This window comes from Caretta caretta, chromosome 6, assembly GCF_965140235.1.
Source record: "Caretta caretta isolate rCarCar2 chromosome 6, rCarCar1.hap1, whole genome shotgun sequence".
In the NCBI taxonomy this organism is placed as follows: Eukaryota; Metazoa; Chordata; order Testudines; family Cheloniidae; genus Caretta; species Caretta caretta.
The window spans coordinates 71,528,152-71,555,811 of NC_134211.1; the positions used below are offsets into that span (position 1 = coordinate 71,528,152).

General features: G+C 43.4%; 1 protein-coding gene across 2 annotated transcripts; it reads right to left on the reverse strand.

The window, feature by feature from the left end:
• Positions 1–796: 796 nt before the first annotated feature.
• Positions 797–27,339, reverse strand: IVD (isovaleryl-CoA dehydrogenase). Of its 2 annotated transcripts, XM_048852780.2 has the most exons (12): positions 27,078–27,334; positions 22,024–22,113; positions 20,684–20,735; positions 17,335–17,504; positions 14,646–14,739; positions 13,224–13,360; positions 12,012–12,108; positions 8,533–8,626; positions 6,197–6,278; positions 5,222–5,326; positions 3,997–4,069; positions 797–3,748 (listed from the first exon to the last, which is right to left on the reverse strand). In XM_048852780.2, exons 1-12 carry the CDS (start codon positions 27,210–27,212, stop codon positions 3,615–3,617), a joined length of 1,263 nt encoding a protein of 420 aa, XP_048708737.1. In that variant the 5' UTR covers positions 27,213–27,334; the 3' UTR covers positions 797–3,614. The 2 variants fall into 2 exon arrangements, with proteins under 2 accessions (XP_048708737.1, XP_074985803.1); XM_075129702.1 differs by lacking the exon at positions 797–3,748 and having other exon boundaries at positions 3,757–4,069; positions 27,078–27,339.
• Positions 27,340–27,660: the final 321 nt, after the last annotated feature.

Here is a 27,660-nt window from a genome sequence, read left to right on the forward strand (position 1 = left end):
CTCAGCTACAAAATTCACCAGATCAAACTGAGCCGAGCCCTGCTACCTTTAGAACGTGATGCCAGGACTCTTCTCTTTCATAGTTCTTTTACCTACGGGTAAACAAAGTCACCTGCGTTGCGTTCCTCACAAGCAAGCAGCTTCAGTGAGGGGAGAGGGGTGAGAGCTTGGTTTCTCTTCCTTGAGGAAATCACTATACTTCTAAACGTGTAAAACCATACCCAGGTACTACATGGATGGATGCCTTAGATAGACACAGACACTAATAATTACTGAAGTGTCTTGAAAACCATCTAGATTGCAGGTGCTGTTTCACTGTTATCTCACCAATTCTTAATCTTTATTGCAGATCTACTTTTTCTATGACAGGATATTTGACTAATCCAGCTCTGTGATCAGCTGAATGTCCCTGATTGGGCTAGAATGATTTCTATTACAAATTAAATGCAACAGATACCAGAAACAACATATGCAGGGGCACAGTGCTCTTCTAGAATTTTTCCTATTAGCTGTGCTCTCCGGAGGCGGCCAGAGACTTCCGCACCTGCCAGATCTACCACAAGCTTTTTAAAAAACAATTAGAGGAAAAAAAGTGGTTGGTGGAGAAGAGGGAGGGAGGAGAATAAAAGGCAACATCCGTTCCCATGCACACCACAAGCTCGAATCACACAGGATGTGCACTTTGGGAGGAGTCCAGTTCTCTACTTGGGTTGTAGTAGTTAAGTAGTTTAGTTAAGAACTAAACAAAGTCTGTATCTGCCCCCTGCTGGGCAAAATCCAAGAAGCTCAGTCGGCATGTGTTTAAGAGTAGATATCTTTATTGGCATTGTACATGTTAAAAAACAAAACCCTAATCACAGACCCTCCCCCACTTAGCCAGGAGATTCCCTGTCATTCACCCCAGGGAGAACTGCTCAGTATGTGGAAAGAGCCCCTTGACCAATGCTTTTCGCAAGACAGATCACTCGATATTCACCACAGTGATGTATGGGAAGTGTATGCAATTTGATTAACGTAACCTTTCCTAAGATTTATGGCTCTCTCCTCCCATCCTATCCGATAGTGCATTAGACACAGATTCATTTTGCCTTGACCTTGAGGTGCTGATCAGCCCAGAAAGTGGGATGTTATTTATTATTTGTATTAAAACAAGCAATGCCAGGGCTAGAGGCAGGTTTAAAAGTCATAGTATACAGGTTCCATTCTGACTCAGAACATGGATTCTTAACAATTCTAGCTGCTTGAAAGATCCTGAGGTTGTTTTGACATTCATTTCAGTGGAGTTCCTTTGGACCAAGACAGATTACAAAGCTATGATTCAGTGCCAATGTGAGGTTTTGTTTTTGTCTTTTAAACAGGTCTTCAAGGAAAACTCAAGGAAATTCATTCTCATATCAAAGAGCTAAAGAACATATCTGTAAAAAATGAATTTTCAATTACTTTAAAAAGTATCATGCATGGTCTCAGCCCCTTCGTTGCCACCCGTGCTGCTACTGGCTCTCTCTCTAAAGGAGCTGCCATTTCACTGATGCATCATGGGACTGGGGCTGAGATTTTCAAAGCTGGCTACAGGAGTTGGATACCCAATTCCCACAAACTGTAATGGGAACTGGACATCAAAATCTTGTAGGCAGTGTTGAAAAATCCCACTTTAGATCTTTCTTGAGGCACTGGTGGCAATCCAGTTTGAATGTAGGAGAGGGGAGGACATTCATAATTATTCTGAGGTAAAGCTTAAGTAGTTCACTCATCTAAATAAATGAGAACATTTAACATTTCCATTCTCATATATTCAGTACATAAATGTACTTGGTGTTTCACAAGTGAAGTCTATTTCACCTGTGCTTCAAAGTCTGCCCTGGCTTCCAGATGATATTCAGGTGCAAGCCAAGGTGTCAGCCTCAATTAATAAAGCCCTTTGTGCTTTGGGCCCAGGGTATCTCAGAGATCAACTCTCTGTGTGCTTTTCCAGAGTAGTAAAACTCAGTTGGGATGCTTGAGATGACAGTCCCCAGTCTGAGGGTTGGGCATTCCAGGGGCAGACCCATAGCTCTGGGAGCTGCCTCTCCCCTTGGGCCAGAAGACCTACTGTGCATACCACATGACCTATGTAACTATCACGTTTTTTTTTCCCCAGAGGAAATCGAGTAAGGTGGATTTTAGTTGGGTCTGGGCATTTCTTATAGTTTCTTTTTATACTGTTGGTTTAGATTATTAAATGGATGTTTCAAAATACTGTATTGCGTGCTGGCTTAGAGTCACCATCTAGACAAACACCAAATATACAGAGAAAAAGAAATAAAACTACAAGCTGTATTGTTTTTAACCTACATGAGACTGTCAAGATGGCAGCTGTTTAATTCACTGGTCTATTATATCAAGAGATTTAATTTTTTCCTGTAATTCACTCTTTGAAGTTTTATTACACACTGCTGTATTCCCCTTATTAAAAACAGACCACACAAGATTTAAACTACTCCATATAATGTTTCCCTAACTCCCCCTTAAAACTGCCCCAAATTTTCTCGCTAGGCTTTCTTTCTTTTTCCTTATGGCCAATTAAATTTAGGAGTACAAGTGCAGAACACTCGCCAACAGAGAACCCTTTAAAATAAGTAAAACTCCTCTTGCCCGATTCATTGACGGATGCCACAATATAGGGTTTGACATTTTAAAAGCTTCCAGAATGACAGATAGTGACATCAACAAATGAATCAGACAGCAGGAGGCAGCCAATCAGAAGAGTGAAGACTTCAGATTACATTCAAATATCTTGCTAAGCAGCCAGGATAGGAAAGGGAATGGGCAGAGAAAAATACACGACTTCTTAACAGGGTTTTAGGCAACATTTTTTACAGTACTGCATGTGTAGCTGAAATCCTTTGATGTTAACAGTAGACAGTATCTACCCCAAAGTCAGCTGGCATTTGGATTCGCAAAGCTGAAATTGTTAACTGGATGGCACCAGGAGGTTAACATACTGGTGGAGTGTCACACTGGAAAATTACCATCTTCCAGCAGTAGCATGTTAAAAATGCTACTTATTCACGGCACTCTAAATTTTTAAAGATGATAAAATTCCATTTCCGTTGTCCATTCTTTCTGGATTGATCCAATGTCCATTCCCTCTAGATTGATCGTGAGCTGTAGCTCACGAAAGCTTATGCTCAAATAAATTAGTTAGTCTCTAAGATGCCACAAGTCCTCCTTTTCTTTTTGCGAATACAGACTAACACGGCTGCTACTCTGAAACCTATAATGCTCAGTAACTGATTTTTCCTAGTCAACAGTTCACCATGCAAGAAACATCCTGCTTTGACTGTCATATACCCCTGGCAAAAACTTCATCCTCAACTCCTCAGATTTTAGGATCCAAATGGCTGCTGAGTATGATGAAGGAACAATTCAGGCTGATCACATGAACACACGTTTACTTCTGTTCTCCTGCCCAATTCATTCGGTCAGCAGAGCCCAGTTAAACCGAGTAGCATTTGTTCATCAAACGGATAATAATCAACCAGCAGTGACTGTGATATGCAAAAAAAGTTTTGTGCACCACCACTATGATCAAAGGCTTCTTGGTGTTGAGAACGTTTCTCGTTGAATGGTGGGTGTTAATTAAAAGTAGCATTAAATGCCCGGCCAATGACAAGTCTCCGCACCTCACTGGTTCCTGCCCCTATCTCATATAGCTTGGCATCACGCAGGAAGCGACCCATAGGATAATCATTGATGTAACCATTACCACCTACAAATCACAAAGAGAAGAGATGAAAACCAAGAAAGAACAAGGTATGGGCTGATTCTGGACAGACACATTGACAGAAAGCTTCCCAGTTGAAGAACAGAGGTAAATAGTTCAGACATGCTGCAAAAGGCATTTCTTGCCTACTGAACTCAACAGCGAGGAGAGGGACAGCAGAGAGCCTGTATTCCTGCATGTTTCAATCCGCCGCAGGTCACCCTTTCTCATGACGGAGGAAGCAACATTCTTACCTAGACACTGGATTCCATCCAGAGCTACTTGTGTAGCACATTCTGCTGAATACAGGATCACTCCTGCACAATCCTAATGGAGGGACAAGATCATTTATATTTACAGCAACAGGATCAGCAAAGTTTCATCTGCACTGTTCCAATCGTGCCTACTTTTCATCAAGTTTGTATACCTGCAAACATGCCTAAGCTGGTCCCTCTCAAGCACACAAGATTTTGCAGGGCTGTAACCAGAGCAGGATGAGCGGGGCAGCTGCCCAGAGAACAAAGCCATGGGGGTAGAGAAACTACGGAAAAAAACCAGTAGGGGGCAAAGGTGGCATGTAACTGGTGATAGTGGGGTGGGGCCCATGCCTGCCCCACAGAGGATTTCAAACTGAGGGGGATGCAGAGGAATGTTCAGGGGGCGAGCAGCAATGCCAGGTGGCTCAGTGGGGCCAGTCCCATGCAGCAGGGCTGGGGCTCGGCGGGGCTGGAGTTTGGGGAGGGAGTGTCACTTCCACCCCCGACTCACCTCAGTGGGCCACCCAGCCTGTCTGGGTTGCAGGGGGCGGGTGGTGTCACCAAAAAATCAGGGTGGGGAACGTGACCCTGCATGCCACTCTCCCCCCATCACCTCTGGTAGGGGGGGCAAATATGCTTGCTCAGCCCTGGTGCTAAAAACATCTAGTTACGACTCTGAGATACTGAGCCAAACAAGGGTCACAGCAGAAAAAAGGAACAGTTTCTCTGTAACGCAGAGACAAGCTCTCCATCAGATCTCACTGTATCAGTTCCATAAGGACCATGTGAGGACAAAAAAAGAAAACAGCAGGGAAACTACACCCTCCTTCATGAATTTACAAATTATGCCCATTGAGGTTATATGCTATCTGACTTAGGATGTAAAACTGTTCTCCAACAGTTAGTCTCTTTTAGTTGCCTTCTTTGAACCAAGCATGTTTATGGTATCAGTGGTGGAAGTGATAACACCCTATAGTGACTGTGATAGCTACTTTCAGGAGCCTGAACATTTTGTTTGGCCTTACTATGGTGCAGCTCTGAATACTGGTAAATCTGCTGACATGCACAAATAAGTTCTCTTTTACTTGAGGGGTACAAGGTATAAGATTTTCTGTAACTGATTCACGGACACCTACGATCTAGAACCTCCGCCCTCTCAAGGGTGAACAAGGGTAAAAGATACATGCTGTGGCCTGACCAGCCCATCAGGAACGGAGCTCACCTTTGCATTGAAGTGTCCTCGGTCGCAAGCTTTTGCCACATTGTACACATACTGCCGGCATGCCATCAGCCGTGTGTACATATCTGCCATTTTACCCTGCATGAGCTACACAAGACAAAACAATATTCTTAAATTCAACAAAATCTTAACACTTAACATGAAATAAAAGGGAAGAGGGCAGAAATGACAACACTCTGGGTGCAAAGCCATGGAAATGACATTGTTTTAGCTGGTCTTCTTATGCTACCTACTGAAGACTGGACAAACCAGTGAAGCTGGATTCACAAGTCACATGACTGAGCCTGGGTTACTGTTGGATCATAAGTTCATAAAAGTTAGAACAGAAGAGACCTGGGACTTCAAATCCTAGCTCACCCCAACGCCAGCCTGGGGTTACCATGCTGACTAAGCCCGTGCCTTTCACATTCAGTATGAGCAGCAGTGTCACTAAGAACAGGGCCAGACTTCCAATTAGGCACAGTAGGCACGTGCTTAGGGGCATCAGCATTCTAGGCATGCCTTCCCTCTCTACAACAATGTGCAACACAGAAGTCAGCTGTAGGCAGGGGAGAGGGGCACTGAAGATGCTGTGCCTAGGGGTGCATAAGGAGTAAATCCAGTCCTGACTAAGAAGTGCAACTTCAGGAAAAATCCAGGATAGATTTCATCACCCTAAGCTACAAAAATCCATCAGCATGAGACCATGTTCTCCAATTTCTTAACAAACCACCAGATAAAAACTACTTCAGAGTTAAATAGTCTCACCAGATTTTGGGTAATTCTAGGTTACAATTTTGCATACTGGTACAGAAATATGTAGTGTGATCATCATAATGGGACAACCCCACCCTATAATAAAGACAGGCTCACAATCCTTTCTGTCAGGTACACTGAGATAAGCGTTCAGGATCTGACCGAAAATGAAAGCAACAGGATCTATGGGTATCAGTAACAGTTCTTTCCCCTCATTCTCACCTGGAAGTGGCCAATTTTCTGTCCAAATGCTTCTCTCACGTGTAAGTATGGAAAAGCATGGTCAAGAACAGCCTGCATGATTCTGAGAGAAACACAGACACAGGGTTGAGGGAGTGGAAGGAAACCGAAAAAGGAGGAAAACAGAGTAATTAACAAACAAACAATAATCCAAACTCTGTTTCTCAGTCTAAGGCAGTGCCTGGTATACAATGCAATTATGCAGTCATGAAATTACCCTTCATGAATTTACTATATAATTGTATTCCAGAATCTAAGCTCTTGTTAAAAAAAGTTTCAACCCTTATAGTCACAAAGAAAACCTTCCAAATCTTGGAGTGTAATCAATGCAACAGTGTCTGGCTGAGTCTGTAGATAGCCTGAAACAACAGCTCTGAGAGGCATGCACTTCCTCATCCATCCCAATGGCCCACTGACTGTGAAGCCTAATGGGGACAGTTAAATGGCCACATTGTTAACTGCTTAACTGCTGATCATTTGAGCAAAGTCAAGCTACTGTACTTTAATCAGCATCAATGAGACTGGCTGTAGTAGCTGATACTGGGGAAGTGTGCAGTGTACAATGAGACTGTAAATGTTTGCTGGGGGACAAAATGAAGCATTCAACTCCCCTCTCCTCCAAATTTCTAGTCACCTCTTACCTTAGCCAAAAGGGAAGCTGCATTTCCTCCCTTGTCCAAAAGCCTCAATTGTCTCCTGGATTGCCAAAAACCTAAACCAGCTTCCACTACTTCCTGGGTGCCTGAAGTTCCCATATTCCCCCACTCCTCAACTTCTATACTGCAGTTCTGGATTTTCAACTCAGTAGTCTGCAGCATGTTGAAAACTTAAAATCTTGGGGCAGCATAAGATTCATTATTTATTTTGCTATGAAAGTCAATGTATTTGTACTGTATTGGTGGGATGTGAAAGAGTTGGGGAGAAAGTGCCAGTTCAGGAGTCCTTGCCACACACTTTAAGGCTAATGTGTTACAGAGAAAACTAGGGCTTGGTTTTAAATAACATTTCACATCAGTGTGTGCTGGGCTGTTCCTTAGAGAACAATTCAGTGTTCAGAAAACAGGATGCTTTAATGACAGAGAGAAACACCTGTTAAAGATAAGGCTTGGTTTAGTGAGATACTTATGGCACCATTATTAGGGGCATTCAAGACATCATTACATTAAGTTTATGGCTGGATTAATAAGTGCTCTACTCTTCTCTAGCTCCTTCCAGGGCCTCGCAGAATCAATATCTCCACAGAGGTTTCAGTGAGAATTCTAGTTTACAGATAGGTAAAAAGGGGCATTGAGAACTTAAGCATCTTTCCCAAGGTTACACCTAAAACAGAAGCAGAGCCAGGAAGAAAACTCAGGAGAGTCCCGGCTTCCTCTCATATACTTTACGCACTAGACAACACTGCCTGTCAGGGACATTTCCTAGTGTCTTGCTTGATGCAAGGAGTTGAACTGCTCCTTCTCTGAACAGAGTGTAGGGAAAGACAAGTCTTGGGCCAAGCCTCCAACCTGAAGGAGGCATTCTTTTTGGGCAGTTTTCTCCTGCATGTCAATGCCGAACTGCCACTAGGGAGCCTGCATAGGACAACTGAAGACTAGGAGACAAGTCCCCCACACTGCGTCACTTGTTTAAAATTTAGAAAAAGTCCATATTCTGGTCCCTTGCACAGAGAGAGGTCTCTCTATTTAAATTTGCCTTTTCTAAAATGCTTTTAGTTTCTGATGTTCGTGATTACCTTGTTTATTATGAGCATATTATAAAATTGGGGGATTTAAAAAGCAGGTGTTATTGTGGGAGAGAACACAGTAATAGAAACTGTTAAATTTAGAACACGCCGCAAAGAGAATGTGAGCATGAGGAGAATTCGAAGTTATCAGAAGGGGGTCGCCGTGCAATGAAGTTTGAGAACCCCTGAACTAGAGGATCCAACAGCTCCTTTACAACCTTAGCTAGGATTACTCTGCACTGCTGTGCATCTCATTCATTAATTGAGCGGCATAAAGAAGCCCAGAACTGAGTAAGAGAGGAGGAACTCCATCTTCCTATTGGAAGAGGGTAGTCTTTCTAAATAAAGGTTACCATTGAGCCCACTAGATGGGGACACAAAGATTTAAGATGAGGGATCAGTATGGAACCTAAGGATGGCATGAATAAGAAGAATTTACCCCTTTCTCAAGCAGAAGCACCTCTCTTGTGAGGTGGACTTAAGTGGTTATGCTGTAAAGAAATCAAGGCCACAAATTGGGACCACTGGTTAAACCAGGTGAAGTGATATAAGCAGAAGCGATACATGATTAGTAGAAAATTAAACGACCATTTACCCCAGTGGTCCACCAGACAGTACGAGTCTCTCCAGATCCAAGCCACTCATCAGAACGTAGACTCCTTTACTCAGCTGCCCCAAGATATTCTCAGCTGTAATCAGCAAAGAAAAGTTACTTACTTGTAAGTAGACCCCTCAGAAGGCAAGTTGTTGCCTATGGATCTACATTTTATGGGGAGAGGATTCAAACCTCTAGCAGTATTCTCTTTTTGCCTTGGGGCACAATCATTAAGGCAACATACTTTCCTTGCCCCCACAACAATTTTTTTTTCCAACCAAAGCTGTAAACAAAGCAGTAGAGGGATCTAAGGTGCCTTTACAGCCAGTATTACCTTTTAGAAAATGGGGAACTGAGTAAGTATTGTCTATAGAGCCACAAGGCTAAAGATTGAAATCATTACAACAATGGGGAAGTGAGGGTATGCCTACACAACAATAAAAAACCCCACAACAGCACGACCTGGGCTTGTGGAGCAGGGACTGCAGGGCTAGCAATAGTGGTGTAGACATTCGGGCTCAGCCTGGAGCCTAGACTCTGAGCCTCTCGCACCTCACTGGTGAGGCTTGGCAACTTTATCTTGCAGTAGAACTGAAGTACCTGGTCTTCACTGTGTTTTTACCTCATGCACATTAGTTACCCCAAGGTAAAACAGACACCTTTTTCAGCAATGAAGACAAGGCCTTAGTTGCTAGTTCAAATCTAGCTGAAGCTGATAGTCACCGAAATGTGTTATTGTCAGCTGGCTATTAGGTGACCTCTATGAAAGCAGTGTGATTCCTGCTGTCTGATATACGTATGTCTCCATATCACAATGAGCATCTCTAACACAGAGGCCAAGGATTAAATGTACAGTGAGCCAGAACTCTCCTCTGAACCTGCAGGTCAGGGTTGGGGGACACTTGCAAGATGGTGTTGGAAAATTTGCACTGCCATTATCCATGTGCTCAGTGCATAGCTGTCGATCTAGCAATTTGCACAAGCACTGCAATCATTCATTTTTATTTTATTTTATTTTTTAAAAGAGCTAGCATTAGCTCTATGAAGATGAAACAGAGCTGACACACTAGATAGCAGGTTAAAGAAAAAAAGGATTAAAACCCCCATATGTTAGCTTAGGAGGATGTGAAGAGCATGTACGAAAGTGTGCCAGTGAAGAGGGAGAAGCAGGAAAAGAAAGCTTAACCCCTTAGTGATGCTGTACTGTGATAAGAATGGGAGAATTGAATGCCTTGCAAACCGTGCCTGGTAGGATGGAAAGAGATTGTTCATTGATGCTGCTGTAGTCCGAAATAAGTAAGCGCTAATGTGCCCCTCAGGCTTCAATCCCAAGAGAATATAACTGTGCGAGATGCAAGCTGAAAACCAGATATGAATGGAATTTTTGGACATAGGCAGATAGGTTGGGATCACTTGAAGCTAAGACTCTGGACTTTAAGGTATGTCTACACAGCAATTAACCACCAGTGGCTGGCCCATGTCATCTGTCTCGGGCTTGCAGAGCTCAGGCCTTGGGGCTGTAAAATTGCAGGGTAGACATTCGGCCTCGGGCCGCAGCCTGGGCTCCTCCCCACTCGCGGGGTCCCAGAGTTTGGGCCCCAGCCTGAGCATCTGTATCGCATTTTTACAGCCTGCAGCCTGAGCCAGATGACACAGGTCAACCGTAGGTGTTTAATTGCCAGGTAGACATACCCCATGTGACTTCTGCTCATCACGGATAGAAACTGAAGGCCTGCCAGACATCTAGCTCATTCAGGAATTGTGTTGATGGGCTCTATGGGAAACTGCAACCAATCCTCCTCCACCAGAAGGTCAGTCATCATGGCATGGGACTTTGAGAATGAGCTGAAAAAATGCAGGAGAAGAGAAAGGAAAAATACTAACAACAAACATCTTAAACATTTTGTAAAAAGAGAAATATCCTCACCAGTCACAAGAAGCTAACAAGACAAAACTACTCACAAATAATGGAGTGTCACAGCCAAAGGAGAGACTGAACAGACACAAATGCCCCCTTTGCAAATGAAGAAAAGGAACCAAGGATTATGCAACAAGTTGAAATATATATGCACTCACTGCACAAGGGGTGCAGGGCTAATATTTGTGTCTCAGAGCAAAAACCTAAAAGTGCTCTGAATTGGCCTCTCAGTCATACCACATGTCCCAAGAATGTGGATCCACAGATGGTATCTATTATGGCAAAAAAAACCCGTAAAATCCACTCAGTGAAGCACTGCTGACAGTGAAACCATGTACCTTAGAGTGGATGGGACTGTAGTGCTAGAAGACCCCTTGATCTATAAGGGTTTGTCTACACAGGAATAGAAAGCCCATGGCTCGCCCAGGTCAGCTGACTTGGGCTCAGGCTCCAAGGCTGAAAAACTGCAGTGTAGACATTCAGGCTCAGGCTGGAGCCCAAGCTCTGGGACCCTGCAAGGGTGGAGGGTCTCAGAAACGGGACTGGAGCCTGAGCCCAAACATCTACACAGCAATTTTTAGCCCTACAGACTAAGCCCCATGAGCCTGAGTCAGCTGACCGAGGCCAGCCGTAGCCAAGCCAGAGTGCTTTTATCCCTATGTAGACGTACCCTAAGAGAAAGATGTCCTGAAGACATATAGGAAGGTATTGAATTGGCTCAGCCTCCAAGACTGGAGATCAGAAGCAGCAGCTGTGGCTCATGCAAAGAGTGTACAGTTTCAGCACTATCCTGATCTGTTTCAGTAAGTGATCAGAAAACAGGAATCCTGTTGTCATGAGAACACTGTTCTGTATGGATCAGAGCATACATGGAATGGCTGAAAGACCCAGTCTAGGTTCATTGACCTTTCTGACCCCAGGTTGGGGATCTGGGAAAATTAGAAATGTGGGCAGTTAGGGGTCTGAATCAGCCCCTGAAACTCCTCTGAAGTGATACCAAATCTTGCCCTCACAGATGAGATTTTAGGAGTCAAGAAAAAGGATATCTTCCATGTACTGTACACAGGTTTTTAATTTCCTTCTGTGAAAAAATGGTCACAGGAATTAAACCAAATAAAGCATGTTGGCCAGTGGCCACAACCTACCACCAGAGGTTCAGGAAAAAGAGGCGCTCAGGGACTCATTCAGAGTTTCTCTAAAACCCCATTCATAGTATCCATACTGGAGGCTCCAAGATAAACAGCGTAATCAGCAGTTTCTCCTAAAGCATCATCCAAGCTTTGCAAAGCCAGTGGCTAAATGTCATGTCCAATGTAGCTCAACCCAGAGGGTGGAACAGAAGTGACCTATCACAGGCAGACTGAATCACTTTAATGCACAAGATAGCAACCTCTCCTAGCCTCAATATCTCACCTGCAAGATAGTCACTGAGGAGAAAAGTGTCTGGAAAACCTTCAAATCAGAATTTGAATGTGATGTTTCAGTCTATATGAATGAGGAGAGTGGAAGCCACTATGTGGATATGGTAAGGGGCTCTGCTCAGCTCTCAGAAGTCACTCACCAGGAATCTTACAGTCCTCAAAGATCAATTCACAGGTATTGGACCCCCTCATTCCCAGCTTATCAAGCTTTTGAGCAGTGCTGAAACCAGGCATACCCTGCAAATCAAAAAAGAGAAGCAGGTTACAAGTTTTTCTCTTCTGGAAGTTGAGACAGACCACGACAGAGGAATTAAAGTTAAACCTCCCCAACCTAATAAATGAGCAGGGGGAATTGCAACAAGTGAGGTGTGCTGGAGGACCGCCAGTGTCAAATGTCTGCTGTTGGAGCAAACACAAGTGTGAGCATTAGTGTGGAGGAAGCAAACATGTGTACCAGCAAGCAGTGCCTGAGACAACATGAACTGTGGGAGTGGAATTTGTTTTCTAACGCACATGAATCTGGAATGAGTAACAATGATTTAGTCAGAACACAGAACCAGATGTTAAATATTTAAATCAATACATGGTAAGGATAGCTGTGTGGGCCCAGTGGTTGTGTGGTTCCAGCCACTGACACTGGAAAGTCTATCAAGAGGTTAACTGGTCTGACCCATTCTTATCAAATGACCATTATGTTTAGCCCTTTGTCATAGCTTTCTGCCTTCATGAAGATGCCTTGTTATTTTTTCTACAGTGCGATAGGCTCTCTACAGCCAAATTAAAAGGAGAGAGACAGGTTCCTGACCCCAAGTGGCTCACAATCTAGCAGCCTGATTCTTCACCCACTGAAGTCAATAGAACAGGATTGGGCCTTTGGACCAAGGTCTGCAAGGTATGACAAACAGAGAATAGGGGGCACTGAGATTACAGCAGAAGATCACCAGACATGCTTTATGTACATGTTTTGTAGATTCGCGCGTTCTGAAGGCAGTGGGGGGAGGTAGCAGAGGATTAATAATGAGGATTGTTTTGATGGTGATCTACTGAAAAATTTGAGGGAACAAAAACAGGCATTAAGGCAGCAGTGCAGGTCGGCAGAGGAAGTGAGGCAGCATAGTGCACAGACTTAGGGAGGGCATTCTAGACCCTCTGCGCATGTGGATGAGTGGGGTGAAAGCATTACTTGTCCGGTTATCACTACCATAACACAATGCTCCTCTGAGCCAGGGGCTGCTAATTGTCAAGATAGAACTACTTGGCCTTCTAAAATAGTCATTTTGGGAAAGGATTGTAGCCTCAAAATAGGATAAAATAAGGCAGGGTGACTTACTCTCCAGTGACGTAAGGCCTACCTTCTCCACGATGAATGCTGTTATACCCTGGGAGGCTGGAACAGCACTGAGATCTGTTTTAGCATAAACTATTACAACATCAGCATCTGGCCCGTTAGTGATCCAAAACTTGTTCCCATTCAAAACAAAGTAATCCCCTGGAAACATAAGAGATGGACTCTTAGTTCACAACAGTCTCAGTGAGGAATTCAGAAACAATACCTCTCTTCTGCCTCATGACCCAATAAACTATAAGCCAGGCTCCCTAAGGCACTCTCAGAAGTCCACAAAGCAGCCTTGGGTAAAATACCTCCCCAGACTCTGGCTCAGGGGTGGGCAAACTTTTTGGCCCGAGAGCCACATCTGGGTATGGAAATTGTATGGCGGCCATGAACGCTCACAAAATTGAGGGTTGGGGGGGGCGGGGGGATGAGGGCTCTGGCTGGGTGTGCGGGCTCTGGGGTGAGGCTGGGTGAGGGGTTGAGAGTGCAGGAGGGTGCTCCGGATGGGACTGAGGGGTTCGGAGGGTGGGAGTGGAATCAGGGCTGGGGCAGGGGGTTGGGGTATGGGAGGGAGTCAGGGGTGCAGGCTCTGGGGGGTGCTTATGTCAAGCAGCTCCCAGAAGCAGTGGCACCTCTCCCCTCCAGCTCCTACATGGAGGCGCAGCCAGGCGCCTCTGCGCGCTGCTCCGTCCACAGGTGCCACCCCTGCAGCTCCCACTGGCCATGGTTCCCAGCCAATGGGAGCTGCAGGGGTGGCGCTTGAGTCAGGGGCAGTGTGTGGAGGCCCCTGGCTGCCCCTATGCGTAGGAGCCGGAGAGGGGACACGCCGCTGCTTTCGGGAGCCACACGAAGCGGGGCAAGCCCTGGACTCTGCTCCCCGGCTGGAACTCAAGGGCCAGATTAAAATGTCTGGAGGACCAGACGCGGTCCCCGGGCTGTAGTTTGCCCACCCCTGCTCTGGGTACTTAGTTTCCTTAAATTCCGGAGTCCAAAGGATAAGCCATTGTAGAGCCCACCCAAGGCCTCTTAATAAGGCCTTTATACAGCCCTCTCACACAAACTATTCTTCCCACCATAACCAATTCTCTGTGAAACAACAGACTAGAGGTGTCACAGGTGTGTGATATGATGGTTCATTTTTTAACTCTCCTCCCAACCAATATTCCATATATAGATTTTCTGGGTTTGGAATCACTCAATCTCTTCCATCATCAATAATGGACCTGGCCCATCCCACCCTACAACTTTTCTGTCATACCCTTCTGCTTGCCTACTAGGGAGTGGCAAAACCAGCAATTTGGATACCCAACTTGTTGTGCCATGGACTGAGCACAGCTGAACACGCTGAGAAGGTTAAATCTAGATTTTAAAGGAAAGATGCTTAGGCTGGCCAGGAGAAGCACATGGGCAATTTCCCCAGCTGGCACGTGAAATATTTTACCTTTTCTATCTGCCTTGAGCTTCATAGAGACAACATCAGAACCAGCGTTGGGTTCGCTCATTGCCAGGGCTCCAATGTGCTCCCCGTTGATTAGCTAGGGAAAAAAACAAGACAAAAAAGTGGAAGAGGAGGAGGAAATGTTTTTATTGCATTTTTGGGCAGGAAGGGAAGGGGTTGCACTGAATCTCGAAGTTCACTGTGTTCCATATAAACTATAAGTAGGAAACTTTGTCCCTGGAAGAATTCCAACAAGCAGCTCACTTGAGCTGAGGGCACAGCACAGAATCAAACCACAAGATGAGTCAATGCACATGTCAGTTACTATTTTAAAAGCAGAGTTTTATCCATCTATGTCCACGAAGGTGCCAACAGAACCATGCTGACAGCCATATGCCTTTTCCAAACTCCATGTTCCCTGACTGCCTTTTAAAATGGCTGGTTGGCAGAGGCACATATTTTATGCATATGCAAAAGAAGGCTCAGCTTGTATAAAACTAGACTTGTAGAAAACAAAAAGGTCAATGAGGGGGATAGAGAGATTGCAGTGTTCAGCACTAGACTAATACCATGATTCCCCACACACTTGTGATGGAATGGCAGATGGACACCCTCCTTCTGTGTCCCCTCATGCCATGTTCTGACACAGCTGCTGCTGTCTCTTCTCTGTCAATGTTCTCCTGTCCTTTTCTCCTTCTTGCCCTTTACCTTCTCTGGGTATTTTTTGTATGCTTTTTCCCTCTGGGTATTTTTTGTTTGTTCCCTTGTTTTGTGGCGAGAGATTTAATATACAAAAATATATATGACATTTAAATCTGTATATTTCAACCGTATTCTTAATGATGTGCTGGAAACTAGTTTGGTTTTATAAATTATATAAAATGACCAAAGTGGTTTCCGGCACATCATTAAAGATTCAGTTAAAATTCAGGAATAATGAAAAATAAGGTGGTTTGACATATTGCAAATCAGTGAATGACAGAATGACAACAATCCTAAAATACACCTGAGAAATGACAGGGATATATAGAATTTATGTACTAACAGACTGAACGAGATTTCTTTTGTTAAGTAATTGAACACTTTGCTTGCTGCTGAATTTAAGTCCCTCATGTTGACAATTTTACATAACTATGATTCAGCTTATGGAGAAATACATCCAATATGTTTAGATATTGAAATCTGTTTAACAGAGGCTGGGGTTTAAAATACAGAGATCACTTGAGTGCCAGAGAAGACTTACAATCAATTGATTAACAGACCAACCAAGCAACCAGACAACGGAATAAGGAAGCATGCAGCACTTTTCATCCAGAAACGTCAAAGAGCTTTATGAAGGTAGAATAATATTCTCTGCAAAGTCTTTTTCGGGGAACCCCTCCCTCCCCCCCCAAAAAAATGTTCTCCACAGCCACACACAGGAACTGAGGTACAGAGAGATTAAGTGACTTGCCCAAGGTCACCCAGCAAGTCAGTGGTAAATGCACATATACAGAGCAAGGTTCCTGCCTCTCATGGTATGTCTACACTTTGAGCTAGAGGTGTAATACTCAGCTTGAGAAGACATACCCGAGTTTGCTCTGATCGAGCTAGCATATTACAAACAGAGCATAGCTGTGGTTGTGCAAGCATCAGGAGGGGCTAGCTAGTCCAAATACACACCCATCTGACATGCTAGGCACATACTCCTGCTGTTCACATCACCATGGCTACACTATTTTCGAGTGTGCTAGCTTGATCGGAGCTAGTGTGGATATGTCTCCTCCAACTGGAATTTACACCTCCAGCTCCAAGTGTAGACATACCCTTAATATACTGTCCTACCCACTGGACCATGCTGCCTCCAGAAGTGACCCTGAAAAAGGCTCAAACAAGACACCTGTACCAGTTTTAAATTCTGCAGGAACCTTCATCACGATGGATTAGTTAGGACAAAACAGGATCATTCACAAGCTGGAGAAGGGCAAATTTGAAAGGTACAATCCTTTTCAAAGCTTGCTGCAGTAAGCTCACCTGATGTATTGGAAGATTAAGCTCTGTGAAAGACAAACATGTCCAGACATGCAGTTGTAATACATGGCTCTGGTGCCTCATGAGCCATGCAGGGCAAAATGCTTTCGGCACCTGAGAAGTGCATATCCCACACTGCGACCACTCGTTTTAAAAGGGTCAGCAGTTACTCCTGCACAATGTGTGTAAGCACCACATGTTGGTTAGAAAAAACAGATGTGTTTGCTGGCTTTGAAAAAGGTTTTTCATTTTAACCTTTAAATTTTTTTCTTACTACAGGGCCTGATCCTGTCCCCACTGGCTTCCTTATTTGTTTAAAGAATATAGGCATCCCTGCAGCAGGAGCAGTTTGCTGTGGCAGTTTCTGCCCTGGGTGTAAGACTGAAACAGACCGAACCAAACACCCACTGGGAAGAGATACTAATGCTAGAAGTTCAGTACTGTCCCATTCAGTGTATGCGGTTGTTAGGCACACAAGGGGAGACAAAGTGCTAGAGCTCAGTTCAGCCATGGAACATCTGTGAAATGTTGTGAACTTTGTTGCTACTTTAAATGTCATAACACATGTAGTTTTATGCTATAACTAGATCTATTACTTCACATTTCTTACTTCACACCAGATACCACAGGCACCATGTAAACAGATATTCTCTCAGGTCCTCTGCCTCTATCAATTACATACCTTGGGTAGGTATTTCTCTTTCTGTGCTTCATTGCCATTCCGTACTAACTGGTTAATACAAAGGTTTGAGTGGGCACCATAACTGAGTCCAACAGCTGCCGAAACTCGAGAGATTTCCTCCATCACTAACACATGATCCAGATACCCCATTCCAGATCCACCATATTCCACTAGCAGGAGAAAAAAATTCAACATCATCTTAGATTAATAACCCCACAGTAAATAAAACTTACACAATCTCCTGCAAACTGAGTCCAATGCTGGACTTAAACTTCACTGGATGTCTCAGAAACTTACATTTGGACTTCTGCTTTAGACTGACTCTCACTGAGCTGGTTACTTCTGGGTTCCCCATCCTTCCTGAATCCCAACTCTCCTATCTTAAAGGCACAGTACATTACTTATTCAGAACAATTAGTAACACTTTGTGCATATAAAAGCATAGTTACCACATATACACTTATACATGAATAGAACATTGATCTAACATCCAAGCATCACACAGACAACTGCACAATTCTGCATCTCTCATACTAACTGTAATCCAAAAGTTTGCATTAAATTTAATATTATCACAAAAATTAAATATAGAAAAAACAAAAAGGTGCAGAAAAAGGAGAAAAGACTTTCCCAGGGGATAATTGATATAAGATGGAGAATCAGTAGGGCAGAGGGGAACAAAAAGGATGCTCCTGACTAATAGCAGGAGCTGCAAAAGAGAAGACTTTCATATATGGCCAACTAGAGAAGCAGAAGCCAATGACAGATGAGGGCATAGTAGAACAGATGAGGGCTTCGTAGAATAAAGAGAAACAAAGCGGGTGAAATCAACTGGGGCAAATTCCATGGATGGTTTTCAAAACAAGAATGGCAGTTTTCAACAGGATCCTGAAATGAATGGGGAGACAGTGGAATTGCTTTAGGGTGGGGGGTCATACGGTCAAACTTTTCAGAAGCAGGATGGAGAAAAATTGATGATTAAAAATATTTTTATTTAACTAAAGGGTGGCTAAAGATACAAACAGATGAGTCTCAAACTGAAGCGGTAGAAGATTAAAGCTGGAAAAGAAACAACAGAAACAGAAAGAGAAGATGGAGGAAAAAAAGAGCAAAGACTGAGGAATATATGTACACCCAGGAGTGTATATATATTGGCTTGCAGGCAGAGAGTGGTTTTATAGGTAGCAACAAATCTACAACAGGAGGGAGGCAGAGATACTTGCCTAGCTAGGGAGGGAATCCAGGTCTGAATGGTCAACAACACTGAATGCTGCCCTATGGGAGCAGCAGCCAAGAAGAGAATAGAGGCTGCTTGCCATGCTGAGGAAAGTGAATGAAGAATAGAGTGAGTGCATAGCCTGGAAGTGCGTGCTACTGCTTGTAACTCCTAAAACTAAAGGGGTGGCCTCTGATTCCAAGTGCACCCCTTCTACACCAGCACTCATATTGATGGCAGCTGATCAATTTGTGCTCTGGATTCTCATCCTCCTCACCCCATGTCAGAGCCTATGTTCTTACTCCCAGCATCCTAACAGATGAGGAAAACATGAAGCGGATTTGTGGGAACAGTAAGAATGCTGGGTGGGACACTCACAACGCCACGGAGCGGAAACCACCATGTTGAACGTTACAGTTATAGACATTTTTGCATTCCAAAAGCTACCAGGTGAAATCAGACAGACATTTAAAAATACTGCCTTCAGTGCAGCCAGTATTTCACTCTAAGCATTATCAAAGGCAGAGAGAAAACAAATGAAACGAAAATATGAAAAATATTTCCCCCCAATATCCTTCAGAGTTGTTATAGAAAGGTATTATTTGTAACAACAGTAGGTAAGTCTTTTAGACAAAAGTGTGATTCAAGATGATGGTGTCCCTTTAGAATTTTTATATGCCACATGGCTGCATTATGGTTACTGCAGAACCATATATTTGCATTTCCTAACTCTGATATAATGTTGCATTAACATAACTGAATTTATTTTTAGGTCTAGACATTGAAAAGAGCTGTCATTTAATGCACTATTGAAGAACCATGATCCACTGGTACCTAAACATGTGGCTCAAATGACCACACATTTCCACAGGATCTCATATTATCAACACTATACCCCCAAAGTTTGTGCCCTTCGTAAAATAAATTTACAGACAAAGCCCCATCTCCCAGAAAACTTCCACTGGGACACCACCAAAAACCACAGGACAAAAGCTCAGGCACAGAAAGGTGTTTGTGGGAAAATCCTTGAGGAGATCAGAATAGGAACAATTCATGGAAGAAGCATGCTTTGAGGAGGAATTTGGAGGAGAGGCAGAGATGGAGCTTGGGCAAAGTGGGAAACTGTTGCAGCCTGGGGCACAGCATTAAAGAAGACAAAAAGGCAAGTATGAAAGAAAGCTGAAAGGAACTATAAGAAGTTGGGAAGAGCAAGGGAAGCGAGAGCAAGAGAGACTCACTCAAGCAAACTCAGGTCTGACCACTGAAATAAATGCAGGTGCATTATTTCAATGTAGAGCTATACAGAAGGGCTCTGCACAGGTTAGTCACCAGTGCATAACCAGAGTCCTGGGCAGGGCAGTCCAGCCTGTGCTGCTGCAGCTTCACTATTGTTATCTGAGCTAGCTTTGATCTAGTTAACTAAATAGGTCTACACATGCTACAGTCACCTCTCTGACTGCAGTGTAGACACAGTGGCACAATGCTGAACACAATCTGTCCTCGTTTACAATAATTGGTCAGTTATGGTCAGTGCTGCGTCAGCTAACTCAACTCTTCACCATGCTGCTTGAACACGCTAACATTTTGTAATGTAGCCAGATACTTATTTTCAGAAATTTCTATTTATAACCTTCTTTCTTCAAACCTCACGACTGCATTGCTTATGGTGAAGGATAACAAGACATTTGGGAGTTGTCAAACTGCGAAGTGGTAATACCTGAACAATGTCCTTAAACTGTAAAAGCCATTTTGAAGTGCTCTGATAACTCAAAAAGGAATAAAGAGAAGTTCTTCAAAGTTTCAACAAAGAGAGGCACCTTGAAAAATTTCTGCACAAGGATGGATTTCTCTGCATCTCCTCAAAAAGAGGTTTTTATCACACTGACATAGGAGTTTTGAGTGAAAGTGGTGCATCTTCCATGATGTTCTTTATTATAATTAGAAAAACCTGATCCTACCACAAAAGGTGTGTATAATAAATTGTATCCTGAATTGAGGGGACAGAGTCTGCTTACAAGATTGTGAGGTATGAATCAATGTGGACTAGCTTGTTAAGGGCTGAGACAGTTGAGCCTAAGTAGCATTTCATGGAGGGAATCATTCAGTAGATGTAAAAGATGAGAACTTACTCACCAGGAGTTGTAATTCCCAGAACTCCCAGCTCCCCGAGCCTCTTCCAGAACTCCTATGAACGCAAAATAAAGCAGTTAATACAGCCTTGCCCAACCATGAAGCAAGAGCAGGACTCCTCACAACAATCTCCATGAACATATTAATTTGCATTCGCTGCATAAAGATTCTGAAGATTAACTCCTGCCTGTGCATAACATTATACATGCAAGTAGTCCCATTTTACTTCAATGAAACTAACTGATTTATATACATGCTTAAGTCATTGCAGGATCAGGGCCTAAGGCTGTAACTAATTTCCCAGTCTAAACCCAATTTTGACATAATTCAACCCGCACTTCCTCTGAAAACTGCTTTTCTGCCTAGATTTTTAAATGTTGTCTCTTGCCAAAGATGATTTCCCATCTTCCTCCCCCGTCCCCTGATCTTTTTTGTGTGAAAAGTTTCAGGTTTATTGGCTAAGGCATTTTTCAGATACAGGACATTGAAAAAACTGTGCAGTTCTCATTTTTGAGAAGTTGCCATGTTATGGAAGTTGGATCCCGCAAAATGGCCTGCACTAGACACTGCAGTTCAGTTTTACACAACAGCCCTGGATGATATCTGATGCACTGGACTATATTTATAAAGGCTACGTGCAAAGCTTTGGCATTCTTCATTATGAAAATGTAAATACCAGAGATTTGTGAGGTCTCAGCAGATATTACAAGCTTCTTAAGTCTTGTGGAGCTTATGATCTCCAATGATGGGACCTGAATGCTCCATAAATCAAAAAGCTCTTGTTCGCAGAATTTACAAATTCTATTGGTATGTGAAGTTTCACACTGGAAGTCAAACATCTGTTTGGACAGTGTCTGCACAGAGTATTTCATATAACAAATTTCATAGAGAACTCTAACATCAGAGAGACTGCAAAGAAAGCATTATGCATCAGAGAGCAGTTCCATGCCCCTCTTAGCCAGGAGGCAGAGGAGTGCAGTGCTCCAAAGTTATGAGACACCAACTAGACAAGGCCAGTACAAAAGAGGGAGTCGCTGGGCAGGCCCAGAGGCAGCATCCTGATGACAATCCCAGCAAGCAAAGAAGAGGCCTCATCACTAGGCTCTCTGCCAATTTTTTTTTAATGGCCTCTGGTGAGGTTTATTCCTCAGGCTGGTTGGAGCTTAATAACTTTTCAAGCCCTATATATTTCCTACCGTAACTCTTTTTTAAGGTTTGAGAATAAATGTAAAATATAAATATGCTCATATGACATGGATTGCACTTTCTCTTCTAGACACAGCACATGGCAGAGAGGGGCCTTGACTGTCATCTCACTCCCAGAGCACACAGCAAGGACTTACCTGCATGCCCTTAAACTCATTCTCCTGGTCGATTTCTTGGGCCTTTGGAGCCAAATGCTCCTGACAGAACTTGACCATTGTCTGTCTAAGCTGTAAATGAGGTAAGGAGGGAGAAAAATATACACATTAAACCACAACAGTATATTGTTCATTATCTTCCCTGCCATGTCTCCAGCATGCCTTAACAGGATGTTTCCTATGCCCCACAAGTTCCAAGAGAGCAGAGTGAAATCAAGCAGCTCTGAGTTTCAGGTGATGGGACTGAAAGAGAACCCCAAAGGCCTTTTAAGATAAGTTAATAATAATGTTGGATTTGAATCTTTAACCTGCAGGTGACAGTCTTATACTAAAATGGAAATGGGGACACTATCTGGGGGGGGGTTGTAGCTGGACTCTTTCCAACAAACCAGTTCCTTCCCCACCTTTTGTCAAGAAAGTTTGACAGTTGATGCACAGAGACTCTGGGAAAGTAGTGCGAACCAGGCAGTCTCCTAGATACATTTTTATAATGCACAGAAGCCTGTAATAAGCATGCATACAGACAACATATTTCCATTCTTATAAAGCCAGTAGTGACACCACAGGAGAGTGATTCACAACCTTTACTGTATTTATCCTCACAGTATCCCTGTGAAGTAAGGAAGTATTACAATAATCCCCATTTTTTACAGATGGGAACTGAGGCACAGGGAGGTAAGAGACTTGCCCAGGGCCACACAGGAAGTTTGTAGCAGAGCAAGGAATTGACCCTGAGTCGCCCAAGCCCTAGGCTAGTGTGCTCCTCATCTACTTAGTGACAGGCTGAGAACAGCAAACTCAATGCTGAGGCAACTAGAATGATAATGATTTGTGATCACTAATGACTTTGGGACAGATGGAAACTGGCAAGGGTAATGACTTTTACTCAGGGTGGATAAAAATCAGGGATTTAAAAAAAAATTTAAAAAATGGATTTTTTGATAAAATGCTTTTTGAGGAAAAAACCTATCTAAAGATACTTTTAATTAAGATACATTATAGTGCAAAGATATCGCATCATGGAATAGGGATTAATTCTAATTCTATAGTACGAGACAATATATTCATGTAATGTTTAAGAAAAGTTTTGTAAATGAGTTCCAATAGTTCATGGATTAGGGACCCAATCTTATGGGGTTCCAGGGGCTTGTGTATAGATTTAGGCTAATCTTTCTATCTACCCAATGGACTCAGTGCTCAGTCTAGAAGATACCATCAGAGATGCTTAGTTTTGCAGTTCTCAGACTGTGGATTTGTGTCTCCAGAGATAACATGTTTGTTAACAGCAAAACAAATTTTAAATAAATAAATATATAGAGCTGAGAAATAACAGACCTCAACCCTACTGTCCCTCTGCAAATTTGTGTACACAGAGTCAATCTCTTACCTCTTTCTAAAAGTGCAAAGTTTCAAAAAGTTCAGTGAATAAAAGATTGTTGGGGGCAGAATAGATCTGGACAAGGAGAAGTCTGGAGATAAATGTGAGAAGGGAGGGACAGGCAGTAGAAACAAAAGTGGAACTGTTTGAGCAGCATATTCCAGAAGTCTTGAGGTCTTTCCGAGTGTCGCCTTCATTGATTTAAGATCTACCATACCATTCTCTCACTAGAAGGGAAAACTTGTAATGGCAGCAGACTGTAAAAGAGACCCAGTTTGGGAATATTTTAATGAAGTTCCTCTACCAGTGGGTAACACAGGCATGCATGCAAAATGCAAACAGTGCAACAAAGAAATGCAAGGCCTGGTTGCCCAAATGAAACAACATCATGAGAAGTGTTCCCTCTCAGGAGAAAGCTGCATTGAAGATAATGAAAGGAACATGTCTGAACATGCAGGATCTTCAGGTTGGTAAACCTTTTTATTTCATACTTCTTTCTTAAGGACTGCCTGTCTTCCTTCTGGGCTATTCTTGAATTCTCACGTTTGAGCAAAAAATATAGTTGTTACTTTATGGTACTATCATTTTAGATGCAGTTGTGATAAAAAAATAAATAGCTGGAATAGGCTGATCTTTTTACAATTTCACCTTTAAAGTTGTACTGAGTGTCAGTGAATGCAATGAGTAACACTAAATGAGCAATATGGTAATAATAATTAAATAACTGTATTGATTTATTTTGTTTAGGAGAATCCATCCTCAACATACAGGATTCTGAAGACTATCCACCTTCAAGATCACTATCTTTTTTTTTATAGTTTCAGAGTTATCTGCCAGTGCTAGTGTTTCAGTTCCACCATGCATGTCACACAGCTACAGTATATCACCTGCAGCAAAAAGAAAAAAAAAAATCTCCATCATCCAGAAACAACCATAGATAAGTTTGTGATAAGAACCAGGAGATTACAAAAAAAAAAAAAAAAAAAAAAAAAAGGAGGTAATTGATGAAAAAATTCCCCAGTTTGTTTATGCAACAAACTCTCCTTTCTGTATGATTGAGAACCCCACACTTCATTAACATGGTTCAGTCATTAAGACCAGGATACAGTCCACCCAACAGAGCAGATGTCACAGGCAAATTGCTGGACAAAATGTATGAAAGAGAAAATGAGCAGTGTGCAAAAGGTCTCGAGGGTGAAATTTTTAACCTAGAGTCTTGATGGGTGCAGCAATGTCCACAATGATTCTGTTATACGTGCTTGTGTGACAACAGAAGAAGGGAATGTCTTCCTTACAGAAACAATTGATACATCAGGAAATGCACACACAGCAGAATACTTACAAGTAGCAGCAATAAAAGCTATAACAAACTGAAAAAAATTCAAAATGTCTAGTACGCAGCTTGGTCACAGACGATGCTGCAAATGTATCCAAGATTAGAAGAACTTTAGAAGAGAGTCCCAAGCTAATAACATACGGTTGCAGTGCTCATTTGATGCACCTCCTAGCCAAAGATTTCAGTGTTCCAGAAACAAAGGTGAATGTTGTTGATATTGCAAAATACTTTCGTAACAACCACTTTGCAGCAGCTGCTCTGAAAAAAGTGGGAGGAACCAAGCTAACTCTCCCACAAGACGTGCGATGGAACTCAGTAATGGACTGTTTTGAGCACTATATCAAAAACTGGCCTAATCTGATGACAGTTTATTTTTTCACGATTTTGTTCACAGATAACACTGTCCCAGCCAAAGTTCCCAACAATGGGTTTAAGAGAAATGTTGAACACATGCTGAGTACCCTAAAGCCTATTTCTGTAGCCTTGAACAAAATGAAGGGAAATAGCTGTTTTATTGCTAACACTGTTGAAATTTGGAAGGAACTGAGTGAGATCTTAAAAAGAGAAATATACGACAAAGTTAAAATTACAACCATTAAAAAAAACAAATGGGACAAGCACTATCTCCAGCTCGTTTTCTTGCAATATTCTCAATACTCTGTACCAGGGTCAAACCTTCACTGCAGAAGAAGAAGAGTTGGCTATGACATGGACATCCAGCAATCATCCCTCCATAATGCCAACTATAATAAACTTCAGAGCTAAGGGTGAACTATTCAAGAAATATATTTGCTGATGATGTTTTAAAGGAAGTCACACCAGTGAACTGGTGGAAGTCACTTAAGTACTTTGATTCAGAGACTGTTGAAGTGATAATCTCACTTTTAATCGTAGCTTCTTCTGCCAGTGTAGAAAGAATATTTTCTTCCTTTGCACTAATTCATTCCAAAATGAGAAATCATTTGGGACCTGAAAAAGCAGGAAAGCTTGTTTTTCTTTTCCAGATTATGAACAAACAGAAAAATGAAGGTGAAGATGACTGAGTTAGCTGCAGAAACCAATATTTTTACGTTTCTCATAATTGACCTGGCTGACATAGTAGATTTAATTTGGGGTTTTTTTTTGTTTGTTTTTTAAATATTTCACTTAACTATTTTAGTTAACAACCATTTTAATAAAAACAAACCTGATTTTAAAAAGCTTGAATGTTTAACTTCAAAAATTCATATGCTTGTTTTGTTAGAATATTATATGTTTGCTGTTGAAGAAAAAATCCAGAATACATAACACTGTTGCTTTAGTTAAACAAAACAATTTAAATATCAGTCTGGTGATGTTCTCCTCCTAATACAGCATGGCAAGAAAATCCTCCAAATATTAATGATTTACCTTTTGAATTGGAGATAGTTATGAAGTCATGGGGAAGTGAACTATCTGCTTCAATTACCTTTGGTAAATGAAATAACCAATCATTCATTTTCTGATATAGCTGTAAAACTAATCTGAAAAGTTTTCAAAATAAATCACTTTAAAAAAAATGTATAGAGTGTACCTTCTAAAAATGAAACCTATATCTATCTCTGAGTTGTGCAGAATATGCGTTAAGGTTATAACAACCAACAAGAATGCATTTTTATGTAGATTTCTATGATTAAATGGAGTCTTCCTGCCTAGTGATTTAAATCATCATTTAAATCAAATCCACCAATCTGTTGTTCTGTAATTTAATTCGGGGGGTGGGGGAAGACGACACTCATCACTGACACCAGCAACCAATCGAAGTGCAAGGTTTGACCACTCCCTCCTCCCCAGCACTAAGAGCCAAGAAAGGCCTAAGACCAGTAGTTTAGTTCGGTTTCAAGGGTAAAGGTCTGGAGCTCTCGCCCGAAGTAACCCGGATTCCTTGTGGAGGGCGCTTTGCTCCGCCAGAGCGGTCTCCCTTAGATCTCTCTCCCTCTGCCAAGACCCCTGTCGCCGCGGAGCAACTTTCTAGGCGTGCAGGGGAGGGCACAGATCAGGTCCAGCGGCTCAGTCCCCCGTTACCAAAGCCCGGCCGGACACCGACGCTCTGCAGATCGGGGGACACAAGCGGTGCGGACAAGCCCCCGGGCAGCTGGACACGCGACACACAGGCAGCCGGGGGCCGGCGTCGGCTGCCACAGCGGGGCCCAGGCGGGCCGGTGCCGGAGCGCAGCAGGCGGGACACCGCCCTGCGAGCCCCGCTGCAGGGGAAAGGGCGGGAGTCCGCGAGCCAGGCCCCGGAGCAGCAGGCAGCCCGCTGGCCGGACGCGCCCAAGCCTCTCAGGGACGGCGCCGCTGTACCTGCCGCTGCTCCTCGCTCAGCCCATTGACCGTGTCATCCACTGCGACCCTAGCGCAGCCCCGCCGCAGCAGCCCCAGCCGCAGGGGGTGCCAGGCTCTGCCTACCGCTGCCGCCTTCCCCAGCACCGCCGCCATCTCTGCTCAGGCCTACGCTAAGGCCGGCCTCGTTGCCCCCGCGCCCCCACCGGTTGGCCAATCAGCCGGCAAGGCCCAGCCTAGCTGCAGCGGGCGGGCCCCGGGGAACCCAGCCTCGCAGCGACCTGACTAGACAGCACCTGGGGGGCGTGTCCCGCCCCATCGCCGCCCCACGCCCCGCCCCCTTGCAATTGAAGCGCGGCTTGCTCTGGGATGAGAAGGGCAGGCAGTGCCCAGCCAGATCCTGAGCCGCACGGGAATCTTCAGCCATCCGCCCGCATCAACTTATACTTCCTGCAGCTGCGTAGAGGAAAGCTACTGCTGGCATGTGCAGCCAGGGATGCGGAAGGGGAAGGGGAAAGGGAAGGGGAAGGGCTGGAACTCAGCTAGAAGAGCAAGAACAGCAGTTTGGGAAAAGTGATGATGGATTAAGTGGAGTAAACTACCA

Bases quoted from the DNA above. Each gene is read 5' to 3' on its own strand.
- IVD (XM_075129702.1), bottom strand. From the start codon at position 27,212: ATGGCGGCGGTGCTGGGGAAGGCGGCAGCGGTAGGCAGAGCCTGGCAC. The intron at 17,505-20,683 runs GTGAGTAAGTTC...TTCTCCTGCTAG, and splicing joins TCTGGGAATTACAACTCCTG to TGGAATATGGTGGATCTGGA. The intron at 8,627-12,011 runs GTGAGTGACTTC...TGCTGATTACAG, and splicing joins TGAGGACTGTAAGATTCCTG to CTGAGAATATCTTGGGGCAG.